A 27,071-nucleotide genomic window follows, 5' to 3' on the forward strand; every position below is an offset into this window, starting at 1 on the left:
ACGAAGGCCTTGTATAGTGCCACAGTGAGCATAGCCCAGTATTCCTTTCCACTATCCTTGGAATATACTATTGATTATTTTTACAAACCTCAGCCAGACTTTCCAATAATGCTTTTAATATTTTCATAACTACTACGCCACTCACATCTTTTGCTGATCTCATGGTGCAGTTTCAGGTGATTCGGTTGAGCTGAAGCCTTCACTTCCACCCTGGTTTTTATATTTATCCCTGGATTTGGTAACCATAATTACCCTGTGTGACCTTCACTTTCAGATTTCTTTGGAAAGTAGCATTGCTTAATTGTGAAGTTGCTCCCCAAAGCTGACAAAGACAGTGCCAGTTCCTTAAGATTTGGTGCCGTCAACACTCCAGAAACTGTTGCTACATTGATTTGTATTTGTACGTGACTTTGTGCTGTGATTATAAGCGAGGAAACCAAGCAATCAATAGTCTTTGTTTATTGTATCTGTATAACCACAAGCAAATTCTACAGGTGCTCTGAACTCAGAGGAAGTGGTAAGAGTCAGCTGTCTCTAACAACTTGCTCAGCAATAAATGTTCATAATCCATTCTGTATAACTAAAGTTTTTAAGGTCGTTAATATTAAAGCTCATTTAAAACCAATGACTTTTGGCTGTGAACAGTAAAACCGGTTGCATTTTAAGTTGATTTTGTGTAAATATTCTAACATTTAAAATGATACTGCTCACCTTAATATTCACTTTCAAGATGGAGGATAAACTTACTAACGCTTATTATAATACTTATTAAAATTTAGTAAGCACTCATAATATTGCTAAAATCAGTGGCATAATAGAAGGCAGTTACTTCTGTTAAATGCTTCTACAAGTACATTTGAAGGGCCTATACTGACCCAGAGATTACATACTCTAGGTTGACGGGCCACCCTGAGACAACCTTTATATCGCAGGCCATTCCTCTGCCCCCTCAGCCTCTGGAAGGTACTGTATGGGTAAGGTGCACGTGGCAGGGAGGCAAGCCCGGAGTGTTTTCTCACATCGTGAAAGCCCAGAATCAAGGTAAGTTCTTCACCTGCCTAGAGGATGGTTTATTCTGGCGGGTGAAGGGAAAGGGAAAAATCTATGCAGACAGACAGATATAAATGCATAAACGTTTAGACTGGGGTGCCGAAAGAATAAAGAGCCAAGTAAAATTCCTCCCATCCCCGCCCAACTCCCGCTCCACATGGAAGAGCGCCGAGAGGCGATTTAAAGCTGCAGGCTCTGCCTACACAAGCGCCGACGGAAAAAAAGCACAGGTTTCTTTTAAAATGGATTGCAACGTCCTCCGTTCCTCAATAATCAGAGTGATGGGACGTCTAGACCGTCCCTATGGCTCTATTTCAGCCATACGCTGTCGTTCAAAGAGAGATTTAATTTAAATTTCCACACGGCACTCAGCATCCTTCCGTGCCTGGGAAGTAGCCCCGCCATATCCCGGAGTGATCTGAAAACCCAAATACCGCCGTCCGACCGGAATAACTAAGCCGCCGCCGTCCAGCACGGCCCGGAGCTACCGGCCGGCCGCCCCGCCTCCGGTCGCCCCGCCCAGGGGGAGGGGCCTGGTTCACCCCGCCCCTCACCCGCGCCCCGCCCCCTTGCGTAACCCGGATACACACCCACGCTCCCCTTTCACCTCACGGCCGTTGGCTAACGTGTAAGCCAGGCGCGCCGGCCGGCTGAGTAACTGGGAGCGCGCCGCCCGGGGGAGTCGGGCGTGCGGAAAGGCAGCGCGGGGCTTCTCGGCGCGGCTCGGCCTTTCCCGGGAGCGAGCGATGGGGCGCGCGGGCGCCGGGGAGCGGGCGCCGGTGTAGTCCGCGCGCTGCCCGACCCGGGAGCGCGGGCAGGCCTGTGAGGGCTGCCGCCCCGAGCGCCCGGCCTCCCGCCATGGCCCCCATGGGCATCCGCCTGTCCCCGCTGGGGGTGGCCGTGTTCTGCTTGCTGGGGCTCGGCGTGCTCTACCACCTGTACTCGGGCTTCCTGGCCGGCCGCTTCAGCCTCTTCGGCCTGGGCGGCGAGCCGAGCGGCGGGGCGGCGGGGCCCGCGGCCTCGGCCGACGGGGGCACGGTGGACCTGCGCGAGATGCTGGCCGTGTCGGTGCTGGCGGCCGTGCGCGGCGGCGACGAAGTGCGGCGCGTCCGCGAGAGCAACGTCCTCCACGAGAAGTCCAAGGGGAAGACGCGCGAGGGGGCCGACGACAAGATGACCAGCGGGGACGTGCTGTCCAACCGCAAGATGTTCTACCTGCTCAAGACCGCCTTCCCCAACGTGCAGGTGGGCGTCGCGAGCCGGCGCTGGGGCGGGGGGGCGGAGCGGGGTCCTGGGCGCGGGTCCCGGCGCGTCGACTGCTGCAGCATCCCCAGGCGTTCCGGCTCTGGCTGCGATTTTGCAGATCCGGACATGGGGACGCACAGGTTTAGGTGCTCAAGGTCATAACAGAGAGTTCGTGGAAGAGCTGGGTGAGGTCGCGGGGCGTCCGACTCGGGCCGCGTGACCTTCTGGCCCCTCCCCAGGTGTGCGCGCCCGCTTGGCACCTGGGATCTGGAGCTTCGGCTTCTGGGTGGGCCCTGCTCTCCAAAGGCAGAGAAAGTTAACTTCGCTCCCTGCCGCAGGCTCTTCTGTCAAGTGAAAGGGTTGGACTAGCACCCTCAAGGCCCTCTAGCCTCCTTTCATTTAATTGCTGGAAGGGTCGTGACTGTAAAGTACACGTTTTCTGACGGACCTGCCGGGAACCGGCTCAAGGCCACGGTAGACGTCTTGCTGCAGAGCTCAGGGTGTGCAGGACATTTGTGGCTGGTGTGACCACGGTTTACTTTAGCTGTGGTCTCATCAGGACCCTCTTAATGGCATATGTTTGGGGGGCCCTTCAAGGAAGTGTTTCGAAGTATATTTCCCAGCAACTTCAGCCTTCTATCCCTTATTTACTCCAGAGAGTAAAGGATTGGAGAACAGTTTCTGGGGAAGGAATTGACGTTTTCTTAGGGAAATCCAGACATTTTGGATTTGTTGTTAATACTTTAAACTTCATCATTTCAGCGCAGCTGCTGTTGAATGAATAAAGCTTTTTAAAATGTCTCACAATCCAGAGGAAGAGCTACCATAGTGTGGCGGTACTTTCTATGTTTTAACTCACCTAACAGTAGATTTTGGCGACGGGGAAGAAAAATTGTTTCCAGTCGAATTTTATCGATTAGATAAACAGTGAAATGTAAACCCCAGCTTCTTTGGAAGGTATCTGACCTTTTACTGTTCTTGTAAGACTTAGGAGTATTGTCATTGTAGAATTACATATCTTGTTTAACCCTCTCTCCAGTCTGTCATATGACTGCTTTTTCTTTTTTTGGTCTTTTTTTCTTACTTTTTTTTTTTTTATCTTTCCTTTTTAAAAATTTTTATGCAGTGGGAAGGAACTTTGGCTCTCATATCAGGAGCTGCTGGATACCTGATGTAATTGACATGATATTTCTCAAACGAAACAGAACATTTCAAGTTTTTCTTTTGCCCTACTGTGCTTTATCATCACAAATAATACTTATCTTGTGTTTGCATCTGGGTGTAAGATGTGCTTGTAAAATTTGTTTTTCACTTTTCCGAAGCACATGGTGTTCCCTAAGAGTTTGTGGACAAAAACGGGAATTTCAGAGAAGTTGATATATGCTAGTTATAACAATAGTAATAGTAACCATTTATTGAGTGTATTTTAGGTGTCCAGAGCCTGGCTACAAAGGACTTGACTTGATCCTCACAGCAACTTTAAGAAGTAAATTTTATTTTCTCACTTTCCATGTGGGAGACCTGAGACTCATGACACTCCACTCCACAGTTTATATGAACTACCTTTAGGAGGCTACTTAAAACTTGTAGTATGATTTCCTGGGGAAAATGTAAAATTGTAGAAGCTTAAAGGCAATAATAGTGAAATATAGCAGCAGAGTTGACTTTTTCAAAAAGGCCAGTACAAAAATATTCTCAAATATTGAAAATGTATATCCATATGTACATGTGTGTTCAAATGTGAACTCCACCCCACCGCGCATCTATCAGAACTTTTACCTTGGGTAACTTCCACAGGATTCTGCATTTGTTTCCTCCCTTCTTAACAAACGCTGGGGGAATAGCTGCCAAGGGTGATGAGCTGCATTTTGTTAAAACACAAAAACTAGGCTTTTTACAGATGTTGAAGTCTGCCTTTATGTAAAATAACTTTTTGTGTTCTCGTGACTGAATGTTTGCATGGACGTCTTTTGCGTGCCTTTTGTTGCCTTTTGTGTTCGTGCTGGATGGTGATTAGTGGAATAGAGGAGGTTATGTTCGTTTACACAATGTCACAGTAGGATGGTGTCATGGTGAGCCGTCTCCTTTTGTCAGTAGTTGTTAGACTAGAGGCCAGATGTTACTGCCATCTAGGTAGTGACAGCCCTACATTCTTTCCTGTCTCCTTCCCTTCCTCCAACACCCAGAAGTACAGTCTTAAATGTCTAGTTGTTTTTGAAGCTGCACCTGAAAGTCTTTGGTGAGCCTCTTAAGTCGAATCCCACTCAGTTTATGTCCCCAAGGAAAATTAGCATTGAGAAACCACAGATCCTCTTTTCTTTTATCCTGGTGCCCTATGCAAATGGAGAGAGGTCCCTTTCTCCCATGACTTCCCTGTCTGGAGTCAGAGGCTTGAGCTCGCCTATCTTAATTGTTCACTCCTTAGTAAGAGGATATTGCAGGTGTCACTCACTCTCAACTGGACAGTTTTGCCCCCAGGGGACATTTGGCAATGTCTGGAGATTTTTGGTTGTCACAACTAGGGGCAGAATGCTATTGGCATCTAGTAGGTAGAGGATAAACATCCCATAATGCACAGGACAGTCCCCCTTAATAAAGAATTATCTGGCCTAATTTTTCAATTGGTGCCGAGGTTGAGAAGCCCTACTCTAAAGCAGTGCATGTTGGACTCCTCTGGCGGTCCAGTGGTTCAGACTCCCCTCTTCCGGTGCTTCTACTGCAGGGAGCCCAGGTTCGACCCCAGGTGGGGAACTAAGATCCCACATGCTGCCCTGCGTGGCAAAAAAAAAAAAAAAAAAAAGGTGCATGCTGTCCTAAGAAAACTCAGGTTTGGCCTAGGATCTCTGGATTCCCTTTTGTCTTCAGTCTTTCTCACGTTTGGGATCTGGGGAGAGTTCTCAGGGCAGCCTTTCTCCTCTTCCTAAACACATTGACAATGCTTGATTTCATTGTGTGAAAATAATAGTAACTGCAGCCATTTGTATGACACTGTCTCTCATTGTATGCTTGTGGATAATGATGAAAATGAAGGCTGAAGATAGTTTTTTGGAGTGGATTTGCACTACGGAACACATTTAGATTTATAGTTTTGATTTAATGTACAGGGAACTCTCTTTTTAAGGGGCTCTTGTCCTCAATTTGTTAAAAGTTTTTGACAATAATTTATTTGAAGATAAAGCATGATACTCCAAGCTGGTAGGAGTCTTGGGTCTGTGCCTTCCTTGACCTCTGGGATGAGAGACTTTTCTCTCTCAACAGGAGTACTCACTGGAAAAGTTTGAAAAGTGCTAATATAGTGCAAAGAACACTTGCCTTAACGTCTTGTCCTGTCACCAGGCTAGGTGATCCTGGCCAGTCATTTAACTTCTTTGGGCTACAGTTTCCTCTTCTATAAAATTGAGATAACTAGTAATTTGATAATCAGTACAGACATAAGCATCACAGACAGAGAAAAACCAAGTTCAAAGGAGCAGGCGGTATAGAGGTGGTAGTGTCCTTAATTCAAGTAGCCTGATGAGCTTGAATCAATTGCACATCGGAGACTTACTGTGGAAGAAATTAGGAAGGTAGGCAGAGGCTAGATCCTATGCTAATCTCAAAGAAGTTTGAACCTGATCTTTAGTTTAATCCTAGAGTACTAAAAGAAGGCCAGATTTACCTGACTTTTCTTGAAGCCTACATGATGCCATACTTTGTTTGGGCTTTGGGCATTGAGAGGTGAGTGAGACCAGTTAGGAGACTGTTGAAATAGACTTCGTGAGAGATGAGGACCCAAACGCAGCCAATGGGAAAGCTATACTCAGCTTGTTTTACTAGCCAACATTTATTTAGTCCTCAGTAAATGGCAAGCCCTGAATTAAGCTTTTTCTTACCATTATTAATTTACTCTTGACAACAATATAGGAGGTTAAGTGCTATTACCTCCATTTTGCAGGTAAATAAATTGAGGCTTGGAGAGGCTAAATAATTTGCCAAAGGTTACACTGGTGGAAAATCATCTTAGGCTCACAGAGCTTCACTTAATGGTCTGGGTATTATCTCAGGTCTGTATAATTCTGTACATAAGGCAGCATAGGAGTAGTAAATAAAGTGTACTCTTTTTTTTTTTAAACTTTTTTTTTTTTTTTTAAGATTTATTTATTGATTGATTGCTATGTTGGGTCTTCGTTTCTGTGTGAGGGCTTCCTCTAGTTGCGGCAAGCGGGGGCCACTCTTCATCGCGGTGCGCGGGCCTCTCACTATCGCGGCCTCTCTTGTTGCGGGGCACAGGCTCCAGACGCGCAGGCTCAGTAGTTGTGGCTCACGGACCTAGCTGCTCCGCGGCATGTGGGATCTTCCCAGACCAGGGCGCGAACCCGTGTCCCCTGCATTAGCAGGCAGATTCTCAACCACTGCACCACCAGGGAAGCCCCTATAAAGTGTACTCTTAACTACAGTTTTTTAAAGGTTGGAAGAGCTCATGGTGTAGATGCTTAGAGAATGGTTTGGAGGGGGTAGACCAGTTAGGAGGCTTTCTCAAGTGAGAGATGATGCATTTTGAATTGGGGGTCATGGTTGTAGAGAGGATGTATGTGGAAGGATACGAGAGAATTTCTAGGGATGTGTGTCAGAAATGACTTGTGTTTCTGGCTTTCACAGTTGGTGTTTTGCTGGTGGTGAAGGGCAGTGGAGAATGACAAGTACAAGAGGGCACGTTATGAATGCCATCTTAGACTTGTTAAGTTAGAGTTGCCTTTGAAAGGTCCAAGGGGACTTGTTAAAGTGGTAGTTGAATATATGGGTCTTAAGCTCTGAAGAGACATTTGAATTAGAAATATAAATTTGTGAGTCATCAGTGTTGTAATATTAATTGAAACCAGTTTTGGACAGGGGTGCTTCGGGAGAGAATATAGTGTGAAAGGGAAGATCAGGGCCTAGGACCAAGGATAACAAAAACTGAAAATAATCATTTAGTAAGAATACTAGCAGCCAGCTTTTATTAAGTGCTTACTCTGTGTTAAGCACTATACCGTTTGTTTGTTTTGCCTATTGTATTTCATTGATTCACCCAAAGAACCCTATAGGAAGGTATATTTATCACCCACTTTTAGCAATAAGGTAACTGCAGCTCAGAAAGATTAAGTGACTAGCCTAGGTAAGTCACATACCCAGTAAAACGAGGAGCTGGAATTTAACTCAGGCAGTCTGATGTGGAACACATACTCTTCATAAGCGTTCTGTATGCAGCTCATTGGTAAATTTTGTGAGAGTTCTCTTGGTGTCTTGATGAGAAGGAAGCAAAATTTAAAAAGATGGGAAGTAAGGAAATAGAGACATTAAGTAAAGACAAGTCTTTCAAGAAATTGGGCTCTAAAGAACTTGGCTAGGGTATTATGTGGGACTAAGAGAAGGTTCTGTGGATTTTTTGTTTGATATGTTTGTTTTTAAAGTGTGAGACACCAGAGCATGTTTATTTATAGGGGTATATTTGAGAGGTTATAGTTGGCAGTAAAAGGCTTCTATAGGTAAAAGGAGAAGAAGACAGCTAGAGAGCTATATATATCCAGAAAATAGTTATTGAATGCCTACTGAAAGCACAGTGTGAGGCATTATATCTAAAAACTTACTAGGATATAATGATTTAGGGAGAAATGCAGTAAATGCTACCTTCTTAAGGCATTAACCAAAAGTTTCTTTGACCCCAGAGTAACTGAACTGTCATATGAATGGCACTAATTGTATTTTAGGGTCTTGATTTCTTGTTCTTCAATTCCTTGGTGAGGACTGAGACAGATAGGCAGTAGTGATGAGAGTAGATTGAGCGGAAGGTCTTACAGGGAAGAAATGAAACTGCCTTGATGAAGAATAATGTTGTCAATCAAGAAGTATTTATGTAGCACCTACTGAGCCAGGCCCTGGTTTGGGCACTGGGGATAGAGCTATAGTAATGAAGGAAACCGTGTCCTTGAACTCACAGAACTTATGTTCTAGTGAGTCAAGATGGATAGTAAACCTGTAAACACATACGTCAGATACTAATGAGGGCTTTGAAGAAGAATGAGATCGTGTGGGGAGAGGGGTTGGGGTGGGGTGGGGCCCTGCTCTGGCCATGGTGCTCAGGGAAGGCCACTCTGGGGCCCTGTCGTAGGGGCTGAGAACTGAGTGATGAGAAGCAGGCAGACCTTCATGCAGAGGTTTGGGGAGAGTGTAGATGAACAGAAGAGTACAAGTACAAAGGCCCTGAGGCCAGAGGATCAGAAGAGGACAAGTGAGTCTGGAGTGTAGTAAATAAGGGCGCAAATAGAGAAAGGTTACTGGAGCCCGATCATCCCGGACTTAACCTTGTAGGTGATGGTAAGGAGTCTGGATTTTATCTCGGTGTAATGAGAAACCATTGGAAGGTTTTAAGCAGGGAGTGACATGATGTGATTTAGGAAGATGGCAGGTTGCTGGGTTGAGAAGTGAAGCTTCAGAAAGGCAGTCATTGATCTGTTTTGTTCACTATAATATTCCATTGCCCAAAGCAGTTTAGAATATGTAGTCATTAAATTGTTGTTGAATGAATGAATGAATCAGTGAATGCACGATTGGAGGCAAGAGCGATCAAAGGCTATTTCTGGAATCCAAGTGAGAGATAGAGGGTGGTTCAAACTAGGATATATTTCTTGGTATACATAGTGACAGATATTTAGAATCAAGAGCTAGAATTTCCAGGGCTTACTGGCTGGTGGAATGTGGAAAATAATTGAGGAAGACTTACTGGTTTTGACTTTAACAACTGTTGGTAAGGCTGTTTACAATGGTGGGAGTGTTTATTAAATTTGTAGGTGTGAAGTGGTAGTAGCAGGTAACAAATAGCTGTTGTGCAAAAACAGATCAGATAATTGTGCTGATGTTCTTATTCTCTTACTCTGTTTGTTTCTCCCTTCCCTGACTCTCAGTGAAAATCTTTTCAAATAAAGTTCTGTAACTTGTTAGCACATACTCAGTTGAAAGAATATGAAGAAACTGATGAACTCCAAGCAAAAATCTTAATCGTTAAGGCACAGTGATAGGGCTTCCCTGGTGGTCAAGAATCCACCTTCCAAGGCACGGGACGTGGGTTCGATCCCTGGTCAGGGACTAAGATCCCACATGCCACAGGGACACTAAGCCCACACGCTGCAACTACTGAGCCTGCGTGCCACAACTAGAGAAGCCCGTGTGCTGCAGCTACAGAGCCTGCATGCTCTGGAGCCTGTGTGCCACAACTAGAGAGAAACCCATGCATCGCAACAAAGAGCCCATGTGCCGCAATGAAAGATCCTGTGTGCCACAACTAAGACCTGACACAGCCAAAAATAAATAAATAAATTAAAAAAAAAAAAAAGGCACAGTGGTTGCCACTCAGACTTGGCACTACCATTTTTGTAAAACTAGAGTGATCAAGACCCAGGAACTGCTTCTGTTTTCCTGGTGTCACATCCATTATTTGTTTTAAGTTTATTCTGGTTTTTGCATATTCTTGCTGCTGCATTCATTCATTGAGGTGGCCTAACATTGTCATTAAGAACGTGGGCTCTATAACCAAAATACTTTAGAGTGATATTTGCAAGATGGTAGTATAGGAATTCTCTATTGTCGTTCCCTTATAGAACATTGATTTTGTCAGTCACCCATGGACAAGAGTTTCTTTGTGGGAGTCTGGGAGTCCAGCGGAGAAGTTTCAGCATATTACTGAGACAAAAAAAATCCAAAAATAGATGCATTGAAGAGAGTAAAAGGAACATTTTCACTTTTCTTACGTTGCCCCTCTGTCAAGGTAGCACAGCTCAGTGCCAGGAGAGAGAGACCCCTTCAGCCTGTGATTTCACCCACAGGAGTGTGTGAGTGAGTGCCTGGCTTTTCTAGCCATGCAAGACACTGGCCAAAAGGCCTACTTTTTTTTCACCTCACCTAGATTACTGAGGTGATCTGCAAGTCTGAGGGGTTGGGAGAAACTGTGGGAGCACCTAAGTCAGGACTCAGAACTCATCAAACGGATGCTACTAAGCTCTTTGCAAATGCCGTCAGGAAGCCTGCCCATAAGCCACTGGGGACTCCTTACCTGCAAACCCCCCCAAGTGGCCTGTGAGCACCCCCAACAGTACACGCCTCACCCACACCACCCACCCACTTTGGCCTGATTTTGGCACATGCTCCCACAGACCATGAGATTAAGCCTTTGCAGATGGCTAGTGAACAAATGCAGAAAGTCACCATGACTCTGGGGTGGGGAAAAGGCTCACAGACTTGAGCATTTCAGGGCACCACCCTAGAGAAAACAAGTGAGAGGCTCTCGGCACTTGGCCTGGCTTTAGGGGATTGATATAAAGCAAACTATAACAAGGGACGAAGAAGGTCAATCTGTAATGATAAAAGGGTCATTTTATTAGGAGGATATAACAGTTGTAAATACCTGTGCACACAACATTGGAGCATCTGAATATATTAAGCAAATACAGATCTGAAGCTAGAAAGAGAGCAATGCAACAAAGTAGAGACTTCAGTACCCCACTTTCAGTTATAGATCATCCAGACAGATCATCAAGAAAGAAATAATAGACTTGCACCATAGATTGAATGGACATACATATATACATATATATATATGTATATATATATATACAGAACATTTCATCAGCAGCAGAATAATACACATTCTTCTCAAACTCACATAGGATATTCTCCAGGATAGATCACATATTAGGCCAGAAAACAAGTCTTAACAAATTGAAGAATATTGAAATCATATCAAGCATCTTTTCTGACCACAATGATGTAAAACTAGAAGTCAGTAACAGAAGGAAAGCTGGAAAATTTACGAATATGTGAAAACTAAACAACACTCAGAAAAAGTCAAAAGGGGAATGAAAAAAATATCTTGAAGTAAACAAAAATGGAAGCACAACATACCAAAGCTTATGGGATGTAGCAAAAGCAGTTCCAAGGGGGAAATTTATACATAACAAAAAAAAAAAAGCCTACATTAAGAAAAAAGAAAAATTTCAAACTACCTAACTCACACCTCAAGGAACTAGGAAAAGAAGAACAAACTAAGCCCAAAATTAGCAGCAGGAAGGAAATAATAAAGATTGGAGCAGAAATAAGAGACTAGAAAAGCAATGGAAAATATGAACTAAGATCTGGTTTTTTGAAAAGGTAAAATTGACAAACCTTTAGCGAGACTGAGATAAGAGAATACTCAAATATATAAAATCAGTAATGAAAACATAGACATTACACCTGATACTGCAAAATACAAAGGATCATAACAGACTACTATGAACAGTTACATGCCAACAAATTGGATAACCTAGAAGAAATGGATAAATACCTTAAAACAAAAACCTACCAAGACTGAACTAGGAAAAAATAGACTATCTGAACAGATCTGTAATTAGTAAGATTAAATCATTAGTCAAAAGTCTCCCAACAAAGAAAATCCAAGGACCAGATGACTTCTTCAGTGAATTCAACCAAACATTTAATGAAGAATTAATTCCAGTCCTTCCCAAATTCTTCGAAAAAATTGAAGAGGTAGCAACACTCCCAAACTCTCTTTATGAAACCAGCATTACGCTGATACCAAAGTCATACAAAGACACTACAAGAAAAGAGCATTACAGGCCAACATCCCTGATGAATATACATGTAAAAATTCTCAACAAAATACTAGCAAACTGAATTCAACAGCACATTTAAAGGATTAAACACCATGATCAAGTAGAATTTACCCCTGGGATGTAAGGACAGGTTAACATATGCAAATTAGTCAAGGTGATACACCACTTGAACAGAATGAAAGATAAAAATCGTATGAGTCAACATACTTTCATGATAAAAACTCTCAACAGATTAAGTATAGGAGGACTATACCTCAACATAATAAAGGCCATATGTAACAAGACCACAGCTAATGTACTCAGTGGTGAAAAGCTTTTAGTTTTTCCTCTAAGATCAGAAACAAGACAAAGATGCTCGCTTTTATAACATCCATTCAACATAGTACTGGAGGTCCTAGCCAGAGCAGTTAGGTAAGTAAAACAAATAAAATGCATCCAAATCAGAAAGGAAGAAGTAAAATTGTCTCTGCAGATGAGCCAATCTAACATATAGAAAAACCCTTAAGACTCCACCAAAATACTTTTGAAGTAATAAACAAATTCAGTAAAGTTGCAGGATACAAAATCAATATACAAAAATCAGTTATATTTCTGTACACTAACAGCAATGAACTATCTGAAAGAGAAATTAAGAAAACAATCCCATTTACAGTAACATCAAAAACAATAAAATACGAGTAAATGTAACCAAGGCAGTGAAAGACCTGTATATTGAAAACTGAAAGACATTGATGAAAGAAATTGAAGAAGATACAAATAAATGGAAAGATACTGCTTGTTCTTGGATTGGGAAAATTAATATTGTTTAAATATCTGTGCTCCCCAAAGCAATCTTCAGATTCAGTGCAATCCTTATCAAAATTCCAATGACATTTTTCAGAGAAATAGAACAAACAATCCTAAAATTCATATGGAACCACAAAAGACCTGAGTAGCCAAGCAAGAACAAAGCTGGAGGCATCACACTTTCTGATTTCAAATTATATTACAAAGCTATAGTAATCAAAACAATATGATAGTGGCATAAAACATACACATAGACCAATGGAATTTAATATAGAGTTCAGAAATAATCCAATGCATATACGTCCAGCTAATCTTTGACAAGGTGCCAAGAACACACCATGGGGAAAAGATAGTCTCTTCAATAAATGGTGCTGGGAATACTGGTTATCCATATGCAAAAGAATGAAACTGAACGTTTATCTTACACCACGCAACAAAAATTAACTCAAAATACACTAAGGATTTAAGTGTGATACCTAAAACCTAAAATTCCTTAGCATGGTCTTAGCAATGATTTTTTTTGGAGAAGGCACCAAAAAGCATGGAAAACAAAAGCAAAGATAAGTGGGACAGCATCAAACTAAAAAGCTTTTTGCACAGCAAAGGAGACAGTCAACTAAATGAAAAGGCAACCTATAGAATGGCAGAAAATATTTGCAAACCATATATATGATAAGGGGTTAATGTCTAAAACATGTAAGGAAGTCACTCAGCTCAGCAGCAAAAGAATAAGTCAATTAAAAAATGGGCAAAGGGCTTCCCTGGTGGCGCAGTGGTTGAGAGTCTGCCTGCCAATGCAGGGGACACGGGTTCGAGCCCTGGTCTGGGAAGATCCCACATGCCGCGGAGCAACTGGGCCCATGAGCCACAACTACTGAGCCTGAGTGTCTGGAGCCTCTGCTCCGCAACAAGAGAGGCCGCGATAGTGACAGGCCCGCGCACCGCGATGAAGAGTGGCCCCCACTCGCCGCAACTGGAGAAAGCCCTCACACAGAAACGAAGACCCAACACAGCCAAAAATAAACATAATAAATAAATAATAAATAAAAATTTAAAAAAAAAAATGGGCAAAGGACCCAAATAGACATTTTTCCAAAGAAGACATCTAATTAGCCATCTGATGTATGAAAAGGTGCTCAACATCACTAATCATTAGGAAAATACAAATCAAAACCACAATGAGATATGAATTCACACCTGTTAGGATTGCTTTTATCAAATAGACAAGAGATAAGTGTTGGCAAGGATGTGGAGAAAAGGGAACTCTTACCTTTTATACTGTTGGTGGGAATGTAAATTGGTACAGTCATTATGGAAAACAGTGTGGATGTTCTTCAAAAAAAATTTAAAATAGAACTGCTATATGATCCAGCAGTCTCACTTCTGGATATATATCTGAATGAAATGAAATCAGTATCTGGAGGAAATATCTGTACTCGCAAGTTCATTGTAACAATATTCGTCGTAGTTAAGATATGGAAACAACGGATAGATACGTGTCCATCTATGCATGAATGAATAAAGAAAATGTGATGCACGCACACACATACACATAAAGTGGAATGCTATTCAACCTTTAAAAAGAAGGACGTCTTGCCATTTGGGACAACATAGATGAACCTGGAGGGCACTCTGCTAAGTGAAATCAACCAGACAGAGAAAGTAAAATATTGTATGCTATCACATTTACATGTGGAATCTTAAAAGAAAAAAGAAAAAAAAAGTGAAAATCATAGAAACAGTGAGCAGAATGGTGGTTGCCAGAGTCTAGGGGATGGGGTAAAAAAGGGAGATGTTGGTCAAGTGTATAAACTTTCAATTAGGGACTTCCCTGGTGGTGCAGTGGTTAAGAATCTGCCTGCCAATGCAGGGCACACGGGTTCAAGCCCTGGTCCGGGAAGATCCCACATGCTGCGGAGCAGCTAAGCCTGTGCACCACAGTTACTGAGCCTGAGCTCTAGAGCCCGCGAGCCACAACTACTGAAGCCCGTGTGCCACAACTACTGAAGCCCGCACGCCTAGAGCCCATGCTCCGCAACAAGAGAAGCCACCGCAGTGAGAAGCCCGCGCACCGCAACGAAGACCCAGCACAGCCAAACTTAAATAAATAAATAAATTTATAAAAAAAAAAAAAAGAAAAAACTTTCAATTATAACTAAGATGAATAAGTTCTGAGGATCTAATGTGCAGCAAGGTAACTGTGGTTTATACTACTGAATTATATACATGAAATTTGCTTCCAGAGTAGATCTTAAGTGTTTTCACCACAAAAGAAAAAATTAAATACGTGATGTGGTAGATACGTCAATTTACTTAATTGTGGTTCTTACTCCACAATGTGTGTGTATATCATCTCATCATGTTGTACACTTTAAATACATTCAGCTTTGTCAATTATACCTCAGTGAAGCTGGGGGAAAAAGCCAAAATATGTCAAGGAAAGTCACCCCACCATGATATTTTTTATATATATATATATATCTATCTCACATATATATCATGATATATCATATATATATTTTTTTTTCCCTTTCCCCAAAATGGCTTGTTCTGTTTCCAAGAAGGGGTTAAAAAAAGTGTAGGGATTTTGATTGAAGTTGCTTTAAATCTACAGTTTACAGATGGGAGAATTGACGTCTTTATCATTGTTTTTAAGGCATAATTTTAAGTTCATTGTCTCTTTCTGACTCTTATAGTTACTTGTGTTCAGTGTTCCATAATATTGTCAGTCCATTTTCACACTTTTAGATCTATTATTTTTCCTAAATATTATTAATTTTTAAATAGCTTGTTCCCTTGATGTTTAGTTTCTTTTTATATTTCTCTATATTTAGATTCTCTGTCCTGCTTACACAACAAGCTAATTTCGAATATTAGATTGGAAAGCACTGGAAGACAATGTCGCTGGAATTTCTTACATATTTTCATTTTGCAGTGGCATTCCTTTAAATAAGAATATTTATCTACTTTCAATTTATGGGATTTTGTCTGAATTGTTTTTCTCTATAGTGTTTTTTCCAGGTAGTGCTTTTTTTCTAACTTTAAAACTTTTTTAACTGTCCACTATTTTTACTGCAGATAAATACTGAGGAACATGTGGATGCAACTGATCAGGAGGTTATCTTATGGGATCGTAAGATTCCTGAGGACATCCTGAAGGAAATAGCCACTCCTCAGGAAGTACCAGCAGAGAGTGTTACTGTCTGGATTGACCCACTTGACGCTACACAGGAATATACGGGTAATTTTAAATTAAAATTGATCTCAGACTTTATGTTGCCATTATGTATCGGAGAACCAGAACAAGGGCAGGTGGTGTATTCCTGGTGGTAAGTACTTTACCAATCTGACACAACTTTTCCAATTAGATTTTAAGACGGAGAGCTGGATTAAAGCACTGTGATACGCAACTTCTGGAGTGGATCAGTTATTCTCAGCCTTTTTTTTTTTCCCTCAGACCACTGTATTATGGCATCCTCCTCTCACTATGTCACTGATTCTTTAGTGAAGGGAAGTTTCTAGCAGTCACAACAACAAAATAGTTCCTGTCGGACCCCAATTTATTGAAGTGTTTATTTACATATTGATTTATTTATTGAGGTGCTCATTATTGAGGTATTTATTTATATAGCCAGAATACAATATTCACTTGTGATTTTTGGAATTTAGGTTTTATTGCATATGCATCTGTTCTTGGAATTCAAGATAGTAAATCCTAGGCACCCAGGGAGCAAGTAAACAGCAAAACAGAATTACTTCTCCCACCTCCTATTGCTGTTCTTTTCACCTAGTCCTAGCTCCTATTTCATTTCTGTGGATCTTCTCGTAGTCCTTATTTCTTACACAGAGATATATAATTTTCTGTGTTTGCTTTGTTCTCTTGGTACATAAAAGTTGATTGCTTATATATCTGTTCTTCTAAACGGTACGTTCTCTGAATGTGGAGACTTCTGCTTTTTCACCTTTGCACTCTAGCGCTTAAGCACGGAACTTGACCCAAAACAGACACTCAGTAGAGAACTATTTGGAAAACAGGGAGAAGACGCTAGGTGTGTATATCTGATAGTAACTGAAATTATAAAACAATATTTTGCAGAAATAGTAGAAATATGGACTATTGAGGAGTTTGTTTGTAAAAAGTTTTTCCTAGACTGCAATTGATTTGATGATATAATAGTGTTGATATTTAGTGAGCACATCCCTTGTACAGGGACTATTCTAAATGCTTGAAACTGATTTTTAAATTCAATCCTAAAATTATTTTAATAATAGTTTTTATTATTGGATTTTTTTTTTTTTTCTTGTAGAGGATCTTCGAAAGTATGTTACTACTATGGTGTGTGTGGCTGTAAATGGTAAACCTGTGCTAGGAGTAATACATAAGCCATTTTCTCAATATACAGGTAAGAAATATGCTAGAGCTTCCAAGAGTTAACGTTATTAAACCATTTGTCTGTAGTATTTACTGTTCTGTTGGAATCTGAGCTGTAGCTCAGTAGTTGTTAAAGTCAGTCCCCTACCCTACCTCACCCCCTCCCTGGATATAGTGAGGATTTTATTGTTGGTACTAATACTATATGACAAAGCAGAGCTTTCTAAACCTTGTTTAGAGAGTAGAAACTGTGTTAAATGAAGGTGAACGACTCTTAGCGTGTCGGGGAATACAGCTGGGCGTGGGCTCCCGGGCAGCTGAGCTCCTCTCTGCTTCTGTCATGCTCTTGCTGGGGGTAAGGTCCACGGCTCTTACACGTTGGATTCTGTGTGCATTCTGAGATCCACCGTGAAGTGGACTTAGCCCAGCCTGTTGTCATATCAGGAAATGAGCTTGATATTTTGGTGGTTAAAGGCAGTGCCAGTCCCAGCATTACAGTTGGGTGGTGTCACTGTGAAAGTCTTAACAATCAGGCCAGTCCCTCTGTAGGCCTGGACGCCCTTCCGAGCTCCTTTAGACCCTTGCTTCCCCACCTTCTTGATGCAGTAATGTTTGTTAGCTTCCTGCAGGTGGCAGGTCAGATCCATGACAGTCGTGTTGGGAGTGGGAATATGGAAGGCCATGCCAAAGAGCTTGCCATTCAGCTCAGGAATGACCTTGCCCAAAGCCTTGCCGGAGCTAATGAATCCCAGGATGACATTTTGGGATCTGCAGTTTGCCAGAGAGGCTAGTCATGGTCTTCCAGATATCAGTGATGGTGTGCACTCTGGGTTACAAGTCCACGATGACACCGTGAATTTTCAGGGTGGTGAAGTGGAGGGAAACAGTTAGTGGTATAAGCAGTACTGCTGACAGTCTGAAGGGAATCCTCATACTTTTAATTGGTAACTCCCATCAAAAACTTGAGGCTAGGATTATGGCCCTTTTGACTCCAGTGTTCTCGAAGGTGATGAAGCTCTTGATGGGGACAGTAGCTACTTTGCCAGTGTTGAAAGCAGCCTTGCTGACCGGTTACAGTAGGCTGAATAATGTCTCCTGCAAATTCACATCCATCCCTGTGTTAGTTTTCTAGAGCTGCCATTAAAAATCCCATAAACAGTGTGTCTTTAAACAGCAGATATATAGTCTCACAGTTTTGGAGGCTAGAAGTCCAAAATCAAGGTGTTGGCAGAGACATACTCTCTGAAACCTACAGGGAAAAATCCTTCCATATCTTTCTCTTAGCTTCTGGTAGTTTGCTAGCAATCCCCGGGGTTTCTTGGTGTAAATCCAGTCTCTGCCTCTGTCATCGGTGTGTGTTGTGTCTCCCTGTGTGTCTGTGTCTGTGTGTCTTTTCTTATAAAGACACCAGTCATGGTAGATTAAGAGCCTACCCTACTCCAGCATGACTTCATCTTAACTAATTACATCTGCTAGTAACTTATGATCCTATTTTCAAATAGAGGCAGATTCTGATGTGCTGGGGGTCAGGACTTCAACATATCTTTCAGGGGAAAACAGTTCAACTCATAACAACCCAAACTTCAGAATGTGACCTTTTTTGGAAATAAGCTCCTGGCAGATGTAATTGAGGTAAATAGCAACATGAGCTCATCCTGCATTAGGGTGGGCCCTTAAACCAACGAGAGCATCCTTAGAAGAAACAGAGAGCACGCAGACATACCAGGGGTCAGACGATGTGATAGGAGGCAGGGCCTGGAGGGATGCGTGCAGGCCGAGGGACACCAGAGGCTGCTGGCAGCCATGAGAGGCGAGGAGAGAGGCACGGAGCAGAGTCTCCCTTCGAGCTTCCAGAAGGAACAAACGCTGCCAACATCGCGATTTGGGACTTGCTGGCCTCCAGACTGTGAGAAGATAAATTTCTCTCATTGTAAGCCACCAAGTTTGCGGTAACGTGTTGCGGCAGCCCTAGGAGACTAACACATCGGCATCCGTATGGTTTTATCGTTTACTCCAGCCTCATCCATCGCGCCTCATTGGTGTGGCTGGCACTGCATAAAAATGCTGTCTGTCAAGTGGAGGGAAATAGAGACAAAGTTAACTTTTTATTACTCTAGATGATTTGTTTTGCAGAATAACCTTGTACCCGAATTCTAGCTGCTCTGAGGTAGGCTAAACATATACATGAGGATTGGCTCTGCATTTCAAAACGAAATCCGCTTTGTGTCATCTGACCTTTTAACTCCTTTTCATAGTTCAGGTAGTTTTTTTCAGTTGACAGCTAGATGAGCTACAGAAGCTTCATGCCATTACTGCGGTAGAGTGCCTTAAGGTTAGTGATATAGTTGCTCAATGGTTTATGGATGGCTTTCACATATTTCGTGTAGTCCTTACCAAATTAGTTAGTATACAGGTTAGACTTCTAGTTGAAGCTGTGTAATAATCTGCACCAAAATACAGGAGACTGAACAAAACAGTTTATTTCTCTCTTCTCCAGCAGCCTGTATGTAAGCAGACCAGGGCGGCCATGGCAGCTCCCTGGTACCAAATTCTCACACAAATTCTCTTGCTGTTTTGCTGTACTAAAGTTAGTTGCCCTCGTCTGCATGACTGAGGATGGCTTACAGCTTCATCCACTTTCCAGCAGTGGAGAGGGCTAGAAGGCAGACGCGGAAGATGTTTCCCACTAGGGGTTTGACCTGTAAGTTGTACACATCACTTCAGCTCACATCCATTGATCAGAACATAGCTGGAATCCAGCCACAAGGGAGGTGAAGAAATGTAGTCTTTATTTTCAGTGGCCATCCAAGCTGAAATTCAGGGGCTCTGTCCCTCAGGGAACACAGGGAGAGTGGATATTGGAGTGTAACGTATCAGTACTGCTACACTTCGTCCGGCTCCTGAGGGAGGGACACGGTTACTACTAGCATCGCACCTACAGGTGAGAAAATGAGACTCAGAAATTTGATATGTTCCTCAAGATCACCCAGCTAAAGTAGAGGAGTCAACCCCAGACATTTCATGCAAATGGTATATCACACCACTTTTGTAATTATAACTCCATGATTCCTAACATGTGTATAGTGTTTACAAATTTATGTTATCTCATTTGAACCTTTCGATAACTCTGGGTGACAAGGAAAAATGTTGTCTTTTTTGTAGATGAGAACGGGGCCTTAGCAGCTCAATGTTGTCTTTTTTGTAGATGAGAACGGGGCCTTAGCAGCTCAATGTTGTCTTTTTTGTAGATGAGAACGGGGCCTTAGCAGCTCAATGTTGTCTTTTTTGTAGATGAGAAAAGGGCCTTAGCAGCTCTTGTCGAGAAAACCGTACAGTTTAAAATGTTACTGTAAGAGCTAACCACTCCTTATTAGTATCTTACATTTGTTTAGTATTTTCACAGTTAGTGAAGTGTATTGACATAAATTCATTTCAGTCTCAAAGGAACTCTGGAAAGAATATAAAATAGGAAATAGGTGATTTTCTTTTAATAAAAAGGAGAAAACAGGCACATAAAGGTTATGTACAGGGCTTAAGTCTTTGAGATCCTCTCTCATTCTTCTGACAATGTCCCTCATGCCTGTTTCTGTCGGTTAGGACAGCCTTTAGCTGCGTATAAAATAAATCGTGGTTGCAGTGGTTAAACAGGTAAGGGCTTTATTTTTCTCACCTAATAAGACGGCCACAGGGTAGGAGTGATTCAGTGGCTTTATGATTCGCTTAAATGCCTGACTCCTCTTTTTGCTTTTTTTCCTTAGAAGGTGGCATTCTGTTTGCATGCTCACAGAAACGGGCGACTCCGGTCACCATGGCTCTGTTCTAGGCAGGAAGAAAGGGCAAAGGAGAGGGACGAGAGGCCTGTCTTAGACATTCTCTCTATTCGGAAAGGCTGACTTGAAGCCCTCCGCTTCGGCTCGTTGGCCAAGTGTCACGTGGCGCGCTTAGCTGCCAGCAGACCCTGCTGCCCAAAGGGAATTAGAACTGGGATAGAGAAAGTGCAGAGAAAGTTGGTGTCAGAGAGGCCGATAGGTCCTGGTCTCCACATCTGTTCATGTGAGGAGGGAGAATGGCGATAATAAAACCTCCATTTTTAAAAACCTTTATTCCATCAGAATTTATAATACGCCCCCCTCATAGGCTTAGGAACATAAGGTGCTTGCTAGTCAGCAAACATTCCAAAAGAATCAATACGCCCTTAATTAGGTGTGGGTTGACCTTCCATTCCTGGATCGAAGGTTTGTTTGGCTTGTGCCCTCTTTGGGACTATTGTTTTCACTTCCAGACTGTATAGTGATGTTGGCAGAGTACAAACTGTCAAGTATTGTGTATTTACCAGAATTTAGCTACACTTGACTATAATGGGAGTTAGATATTATTGTTGCTGGCAACAGTTAGAACAAAGCTGATCAAAATTCTTATCAGACTTAATTACAATTAATTCACTGAGTGAAATACTTAAAAGCAAGAGATACTTGAATAGTACATATTTTAATGAAGTAATATGTAAGTAGGTGTAGTATATCCACTCAGTGGAAATTTGTAGCTATTAAAAATAAGTTGTAATGTCTGAAGTATGTGTAGAAAAGTACCAACCACTTTTTATTTCCTACTGGACTTGTTGTTAGCATGTCTTATAGATAGACTAAACATATTCTGTTGACTGCTATTTTAGCTTATCACTACTACCTTATCATCAACATCAATCATTTATATTTATTTAAGTACCTACTGTATTTTTTTAAGGGGCTTGAAATAATTCTGTCCATATAAATGTTATGACTGAATGTCTTGAGTTCATGTGATCTGAAATATATATTTTTAATATTAAATTAGTAATTCTTATCTAAAATTACTCTGGTACTATCTACTGAGATATAGTCTTTATTCTCTTACACAATACTGACCTCTAGAGATACAGCATTGTAAATTCACTTCTTAATAAAACTTTTTTTGATCATCTCTAAAAAGAATTTAGAGGATTTTTTTGCTTCTCATTTCTTATTTTACTTTTATTATGAATAATTCAAAAAAACCAATTATAATGAATTTTCATGTACTCCATCCAGATTTAACAGTTGATAACATTTTTATATATTTGCTTTTATTTATTTATTCATTTATTTGCCTATGTACTTTAGAAAAAATTACAAGGATCATGACATTTTACCCCTTTATATTTCAATATGCATGTCTAAAAAGAACATGTTTCTAAACAAGAACAGTACTATTAATATAATAATAAAATTAAGAATTATTCCATAATTGATCCAATAGTCACATTTCCCCCAGTTGTTCCTCAATTGGATTTTACAACCTGTTACCTCAGACCAAAATCCAGTCAAGGGACAAGCATTTCTTTTGGTTGTTAGGTTGCTGTGTTAAATTCTTCTAATCTAGACCCTAGAACAGCCCCCAGTCCCCTTTATCCCCATGCATTGACTTGTTGAGGAGATCAGGTCCCTTGTCATAGAATGTCCTGCCTTTTGGATTCTTCTGATTATTTTCCCAGGCTGTTATTTAACTTGTTTATTTTTCATCTTTTTCTTATAAAGTGTAACGGATCTGGAGGCTTGATTGGATTAAGGTTAAATATTTTTCTCAAGAACACATTTTAGGTACTCTTCATGTACTTCCTACTGCATCACATTACGTGACATACGTCTCATCTCGCTATTAATGATGTTAATAAGATGGTTAAGGTGTTCATGACCAGACTTCTCAGTTATAAAATTATGGTCATTCTCTTGCTATCAGCAGGTAATCTAGAGAGAGATTTTGGCATCATTTGAAATCAGGATTCCATTAAACCTTCCATATAATAGTTTTAAGATCTATTTAAGATGTAAAATGAGATTTTCTAGTCTGTTTTTTTTTTTTTTTAATGTTTTTTTTTTTTAATTAATTTATTTATTTATTTTTGGCTGTGTTGGGTCTTCGTTTCTGTGCGAGGGCTTTCTCTAGTTGTGGCAAGCGGGGGCCACTCTTCATCGCGGTGCGTGGGCCTCTCACTATAGTGGCCTCTTTTGTTGCGGAGCACAGGCTCCAGACACGCAGGCTCAGTAATTATGGCTCATGGGCCCAGTTGCTCCGCGGCATGTGGGATCTTCCCGGACCAGGGCTTGAACCGGTGTCCCCTGCATTGGCAGGCAGATTCTCAACCACTGCGCCACCAGGGAAGCCCCTGTTGTTTTTTTCTACATATGTTAGCTGAAGTTCTGTAGAGAAAGTTCTCCATCAACTTGGGGTTACTTATTTACTTATTATTTACCGTAAAACGTGGTTTCTACTCAGAGACACTGTACTCTTTTCCTTTACCAATTTTCAAGTTAGGGTTAGGGTAAAAACCACCTCCGGTGCAAACAGATGTTATTCTGGGTCAAGAGTAAGCATTCTCTCTCTCTCTTTAAGATCTTTATCTCCTGGATTTTTATATATTCAATGTGATTCAAACTACAGTTATTATTTTTTAAGTTTAATTTGTTCTTTTGTTGTTGCGTTTTTTACTAACACTTTAATATATACTTTTCTCTTTAAATACCACTATATAGTCATCTTCTTCAGGTATTACCTGTTGGTTCTCTCCTAGCAGCAGCAATTAAATTCGCTTAGTTTAGCCTTCTTGACCAACTGTCCCATTTTAGTCAATCATATTTTTTTGATGTTTATCTTCCTACTCCACTATTCAAATCTTCAGATTTAAATGGTGTCCTTCAAGTCTCAGTAATCAACTCTGACGTAACATTTCTACACCTTTTTCCTATCTTTGTCTTTCTCTTAAATCCACAGTTACACTTACTCAGTGCTTACCAGCAGTACTTTTGCTGAGAGTTCCTCAGTCATCCTTTGGTTGGATAAAGCCTGTCCTCTAATAGATTACTTTAGAAGAGCTAGCTCCTGAATGCCAAATTACCTGAGTTCTTACATGGGAAAAGCTTTTTCTATAGTGTTGATACTTGGAAAGACCACTTGGCTAGTTATAAAATACATGTATTTTAAAACTGTATTTGTTTCCTAGGGCAGTTATAACAAATTACCCCAGACTGGGTGGCTTAAAACAATAGAACTGTATTCTCATATTTCTGGAGGCCAGAAGTCTGATATCAAGTGGTTGACAGTGTCACGCTCAAGAGAAGACTCCTTCCTTGCCTCTTCCAGCTTCTGGTGGCTCCAGGCATTCCTTGGCGTGCCTTGGTTTGTAGACACTTCCTCCAGTTCATGTCTCCTTCTTCACATTCTCTTTGTCTCTGTATTTCTGCATTTCCTCTTCTTATAAGGATACCAGTCATTAAATTTAGGGTCCACTCTAATCCATTATGACCTCAGCTTTACATCTGCAAAGACCCTGTTTCCAAATGAGGTCACATTCTGACGGCTCAGGGTAGACCTGAACTTTGCTAGGACATTATTCAATCCACTATACACCGTTTTTTCTTGGTTAAATGGTATACACTCTTGAACTGGTGTGACATCTGTGTAGGCATGTGTTGAATCTTGACAAAAAGGCTTATAACCTGATTTTCTCTTCTTTGTAAGTAGCTTGGTCTTTTTGCCTGGAATGCCAAAGAACATTATCTTTAGAGTCTCATAAAAGAACTACGACTTATCTCAGATTCAGAGTTGGCATTCTGGGCAGTTGTCTCCATATTATGTCTCAATGTGGACATTTAGGTTCTCTTTATTTCAAGGACATTTTCTTGAATCATAATTTTAAAGATTAGTTCTGTTTCATCATTTTGTTTTTCTGTTTCGTGGACTCCTAATTATGTATGCTGACTCTTCTTTCACTGGCTTCCGTATGGGTCACTTTTACTCTGGTCCCTTTTATGTGTTTACTTGTTTCATTTATTTTTTGTTTTTCGTATTGCTTTCTGTGCTTTTGGGCAATTCTCTTGTCCCTTGTGTATCCTGTGATTTAGTACTAAGCCTTTAATGATTTTGTCCTTTTTTTTTTCTTCAGTTTCTTTCCTGTGTTATATGAGTTCCCATTTCATATCTTCCTATTGTTTATTTATCTCTTCTGATTTGTTATTTTTTATTTGTTCCAAGGCATTCTTTTTATTTTTTTGTTGCTTGTTTATTTTTAACCATGTTGCAGTGTTGCATTATAGTCTTAACTCTGCTTTGTAGAAATTTTCAAGTAGCCTGAAATGTTTTAATCATCATTCCTTATGTTTTCTTCTTTTTCAATAGACATTGCAGTTCTATATTTCTTATTTCTATTTGATCCAGTTTCTGTGGAATTGAGGGAAGGGTGGTAGCAGGACAGGGGTTGGGGTAATTCTCGGTTCACGAGCTTTCTTTTCTGTTAGTGTGAGGAAGGCATTGTCTTTATTAGTAGGCATCTTTTTTTGTTTGTTTTCACATTTTTTCTTTCTTGTTTGACCCTTTCTTGTTTCAATAGGGCCCTTACCTTCAACCCCTTCCTTCTTTTTAGTCCTCTTTGCCGTCTTCCAAATTGTCTCTCTTAGAGAAACGTCCTAAAAGATGTTGTACTTCATCCAGTATGCTCTGAGACATCACTTTTGTTTCCGTGTCTTCTCCAAGCCTCCTTTACTCACTGCTTTGTTGCCGAGTCTCAGGCCTCCTTTCAGTAGTTCTCATTTTAGATGGGACCTTTCCTTCTGGGGAGAGATTCTGGCTGTTGCTGTCTGAGTTTGCCACCACTGACGTCTTGGCACTTCCGTGAAGCTCCTGCCGTATTCCCTATACAGGGTCAGCTACAGTACTTACTCTGCTGGTCTTTGGTATTTACTCCCCTTCTTTCTGATAAATTTGTGTTTATAGCTATCCTCTGTCTCCTACTTATTCTTTAGGTATTAGTTAACTGTGTTTTTGTTCTCTTTGTTGCTGTGTGTGGTTTTGGAAAGACATGTGAGAAGAATCTGAGAGACTGCCATCGGCTTGGGGAACTCAGAAACCTAGACTCTGTTCGTTTTTTAAATTTTTTTCTGCAGCCAGGAGTAAGTGGTAACGTAGCTGCTGACATTGCTAGCTGTAGTGGACTATATTTTATCTCCCAGTGAGTGACTGCTAGAACAGTAATCTCATTGGGATATTTCTGAGTAAGTTTGTTTTCTTGTATAGTTTGGTAGTCAGTAAAGAAAACTTCAAACCAAGAAAAACATTTCAAGCCATCTCTGCAATCTCCTCACCTTCTTAAAAATTTCTGGTCTATTTTGAAATCTAGTGCTTTTTCTTTTTATACTCTCTGATGTAGCAGATATGTAAACCTAACTCACATACCTCTTTGACTGTTTTATATTTATAAAGCTCATTAGGAAATTGAGCCAATATACAAATAATTGAAACCGTGAATATATCAGACAAAAAGGTAGTATAGAAGAAAAGTCGTTTTTTAATTTTGAATTATGTCGTAGGTTGCTGCAGGTTGGGTTGCCCAGGAATCAGACTTTGGGGTGGAGATTAGAGTGCAGGACGTTTACTAGAGAGTGCTCTTGGGATCAGATTTGTGGAAGGGAGGGAAGGAAGTGGGAGAAGTTGAGTTGCAGCATGGTCCCAGTGAAGACTCGGCAGCTACCCTACAGGGAGCTCCGGAGCCTGGGCTTTCTTAAATCAAGAAGTTAATAGTCACTGTTTCTGGCTGGGCAGGATTGCATAGCCTCTTTTAGTTTTGTCTTAATATGTGACTATTGTAAAAAAATAAACATATTACTCTTGTACTCAGAAAACAGAAGCTTCCTGTTTTGGAAAAAAGTATGAGTAATTCTTCGGAAGAAGTTTTTTTTCAGTCACTCTTGGTACTTTGAGTTCTGGTTTTAAAAGCTTCAGTGCCATTACTGGCTATTACATTTTCTTTCCAGCTTGGGCGATGGTAGACCGTGGGTCAAATGTGAAAGCCCGCACCGCTTACAATGAGAAGACCCCGAGGATCGTTGTGTCTCGCTCACATTCAGGAATGGTCAAGCAGGTTGCTCTTCAGACTTTCGGAAACCAGACTACAATCATCCCGGCGGGTGGTGCTGGTATGTTCCTAC

General features: G+C 41.1%; 1 protein-coding gene across 2 annotated transcripts in view; it reads left to right on the plus strand.

The window, feature by feature from the left end:
• The first annotated feature begins 1,658 nt into the window (after positions 1 to 1,658).
• Positions 1,659 to 27,071, plus strand: part of BPNT2 (3'(2'), 5'-bisphosphate nucleotidase 2) — a 32,621-nt gene continuing 7,208 nt past the window's right edge. Inside the window, exons 1-4 of one of the 2 annotated variants that reach the window (XM_036830040.1) lie at positions 1,711 to 2,295; positions 15,783 to 15,945; positions 17,012 to 17,107; positions 26,898 to 27,059. In XM_036830040.1, the coding sequence (XP_036685935.1) occupies positions 1,909 to 2,295; positions 15,783 to 15,945; positions 17,012 to 17,107; positions 26,898 to 27,059 (808 nt within the window). In that variant the 5' untranslated portion in view covers positions 1,711 to 1,908. Of the gene's footprint in view, positions 2,296 to 15,782; positions 15,946 to 17,011; positions 17,108 to 26,897; positions 27,060 to 27,071 lie in introns of both variants that reach the window. The other variant, XM_036830038.1, reaches the window with a different exon arrangement.

The sequence above is a fragment of the Balaenoptera musculus genome, chromosome 17 (assembly GCF_009873245.2).
Source record: "Balaenoptera musculus isolate JJ_BM4_2016_0621 chromosome 17, mBalMus1.pri.v3, whole genome shotgun sequence".
Lineage (NCBI taxonomy): Eukaryota > Metazoa > Chordata > Mammalia > Artiodactyla > Balaenopteridae > Balaenoptera > Balaenoptera musculus.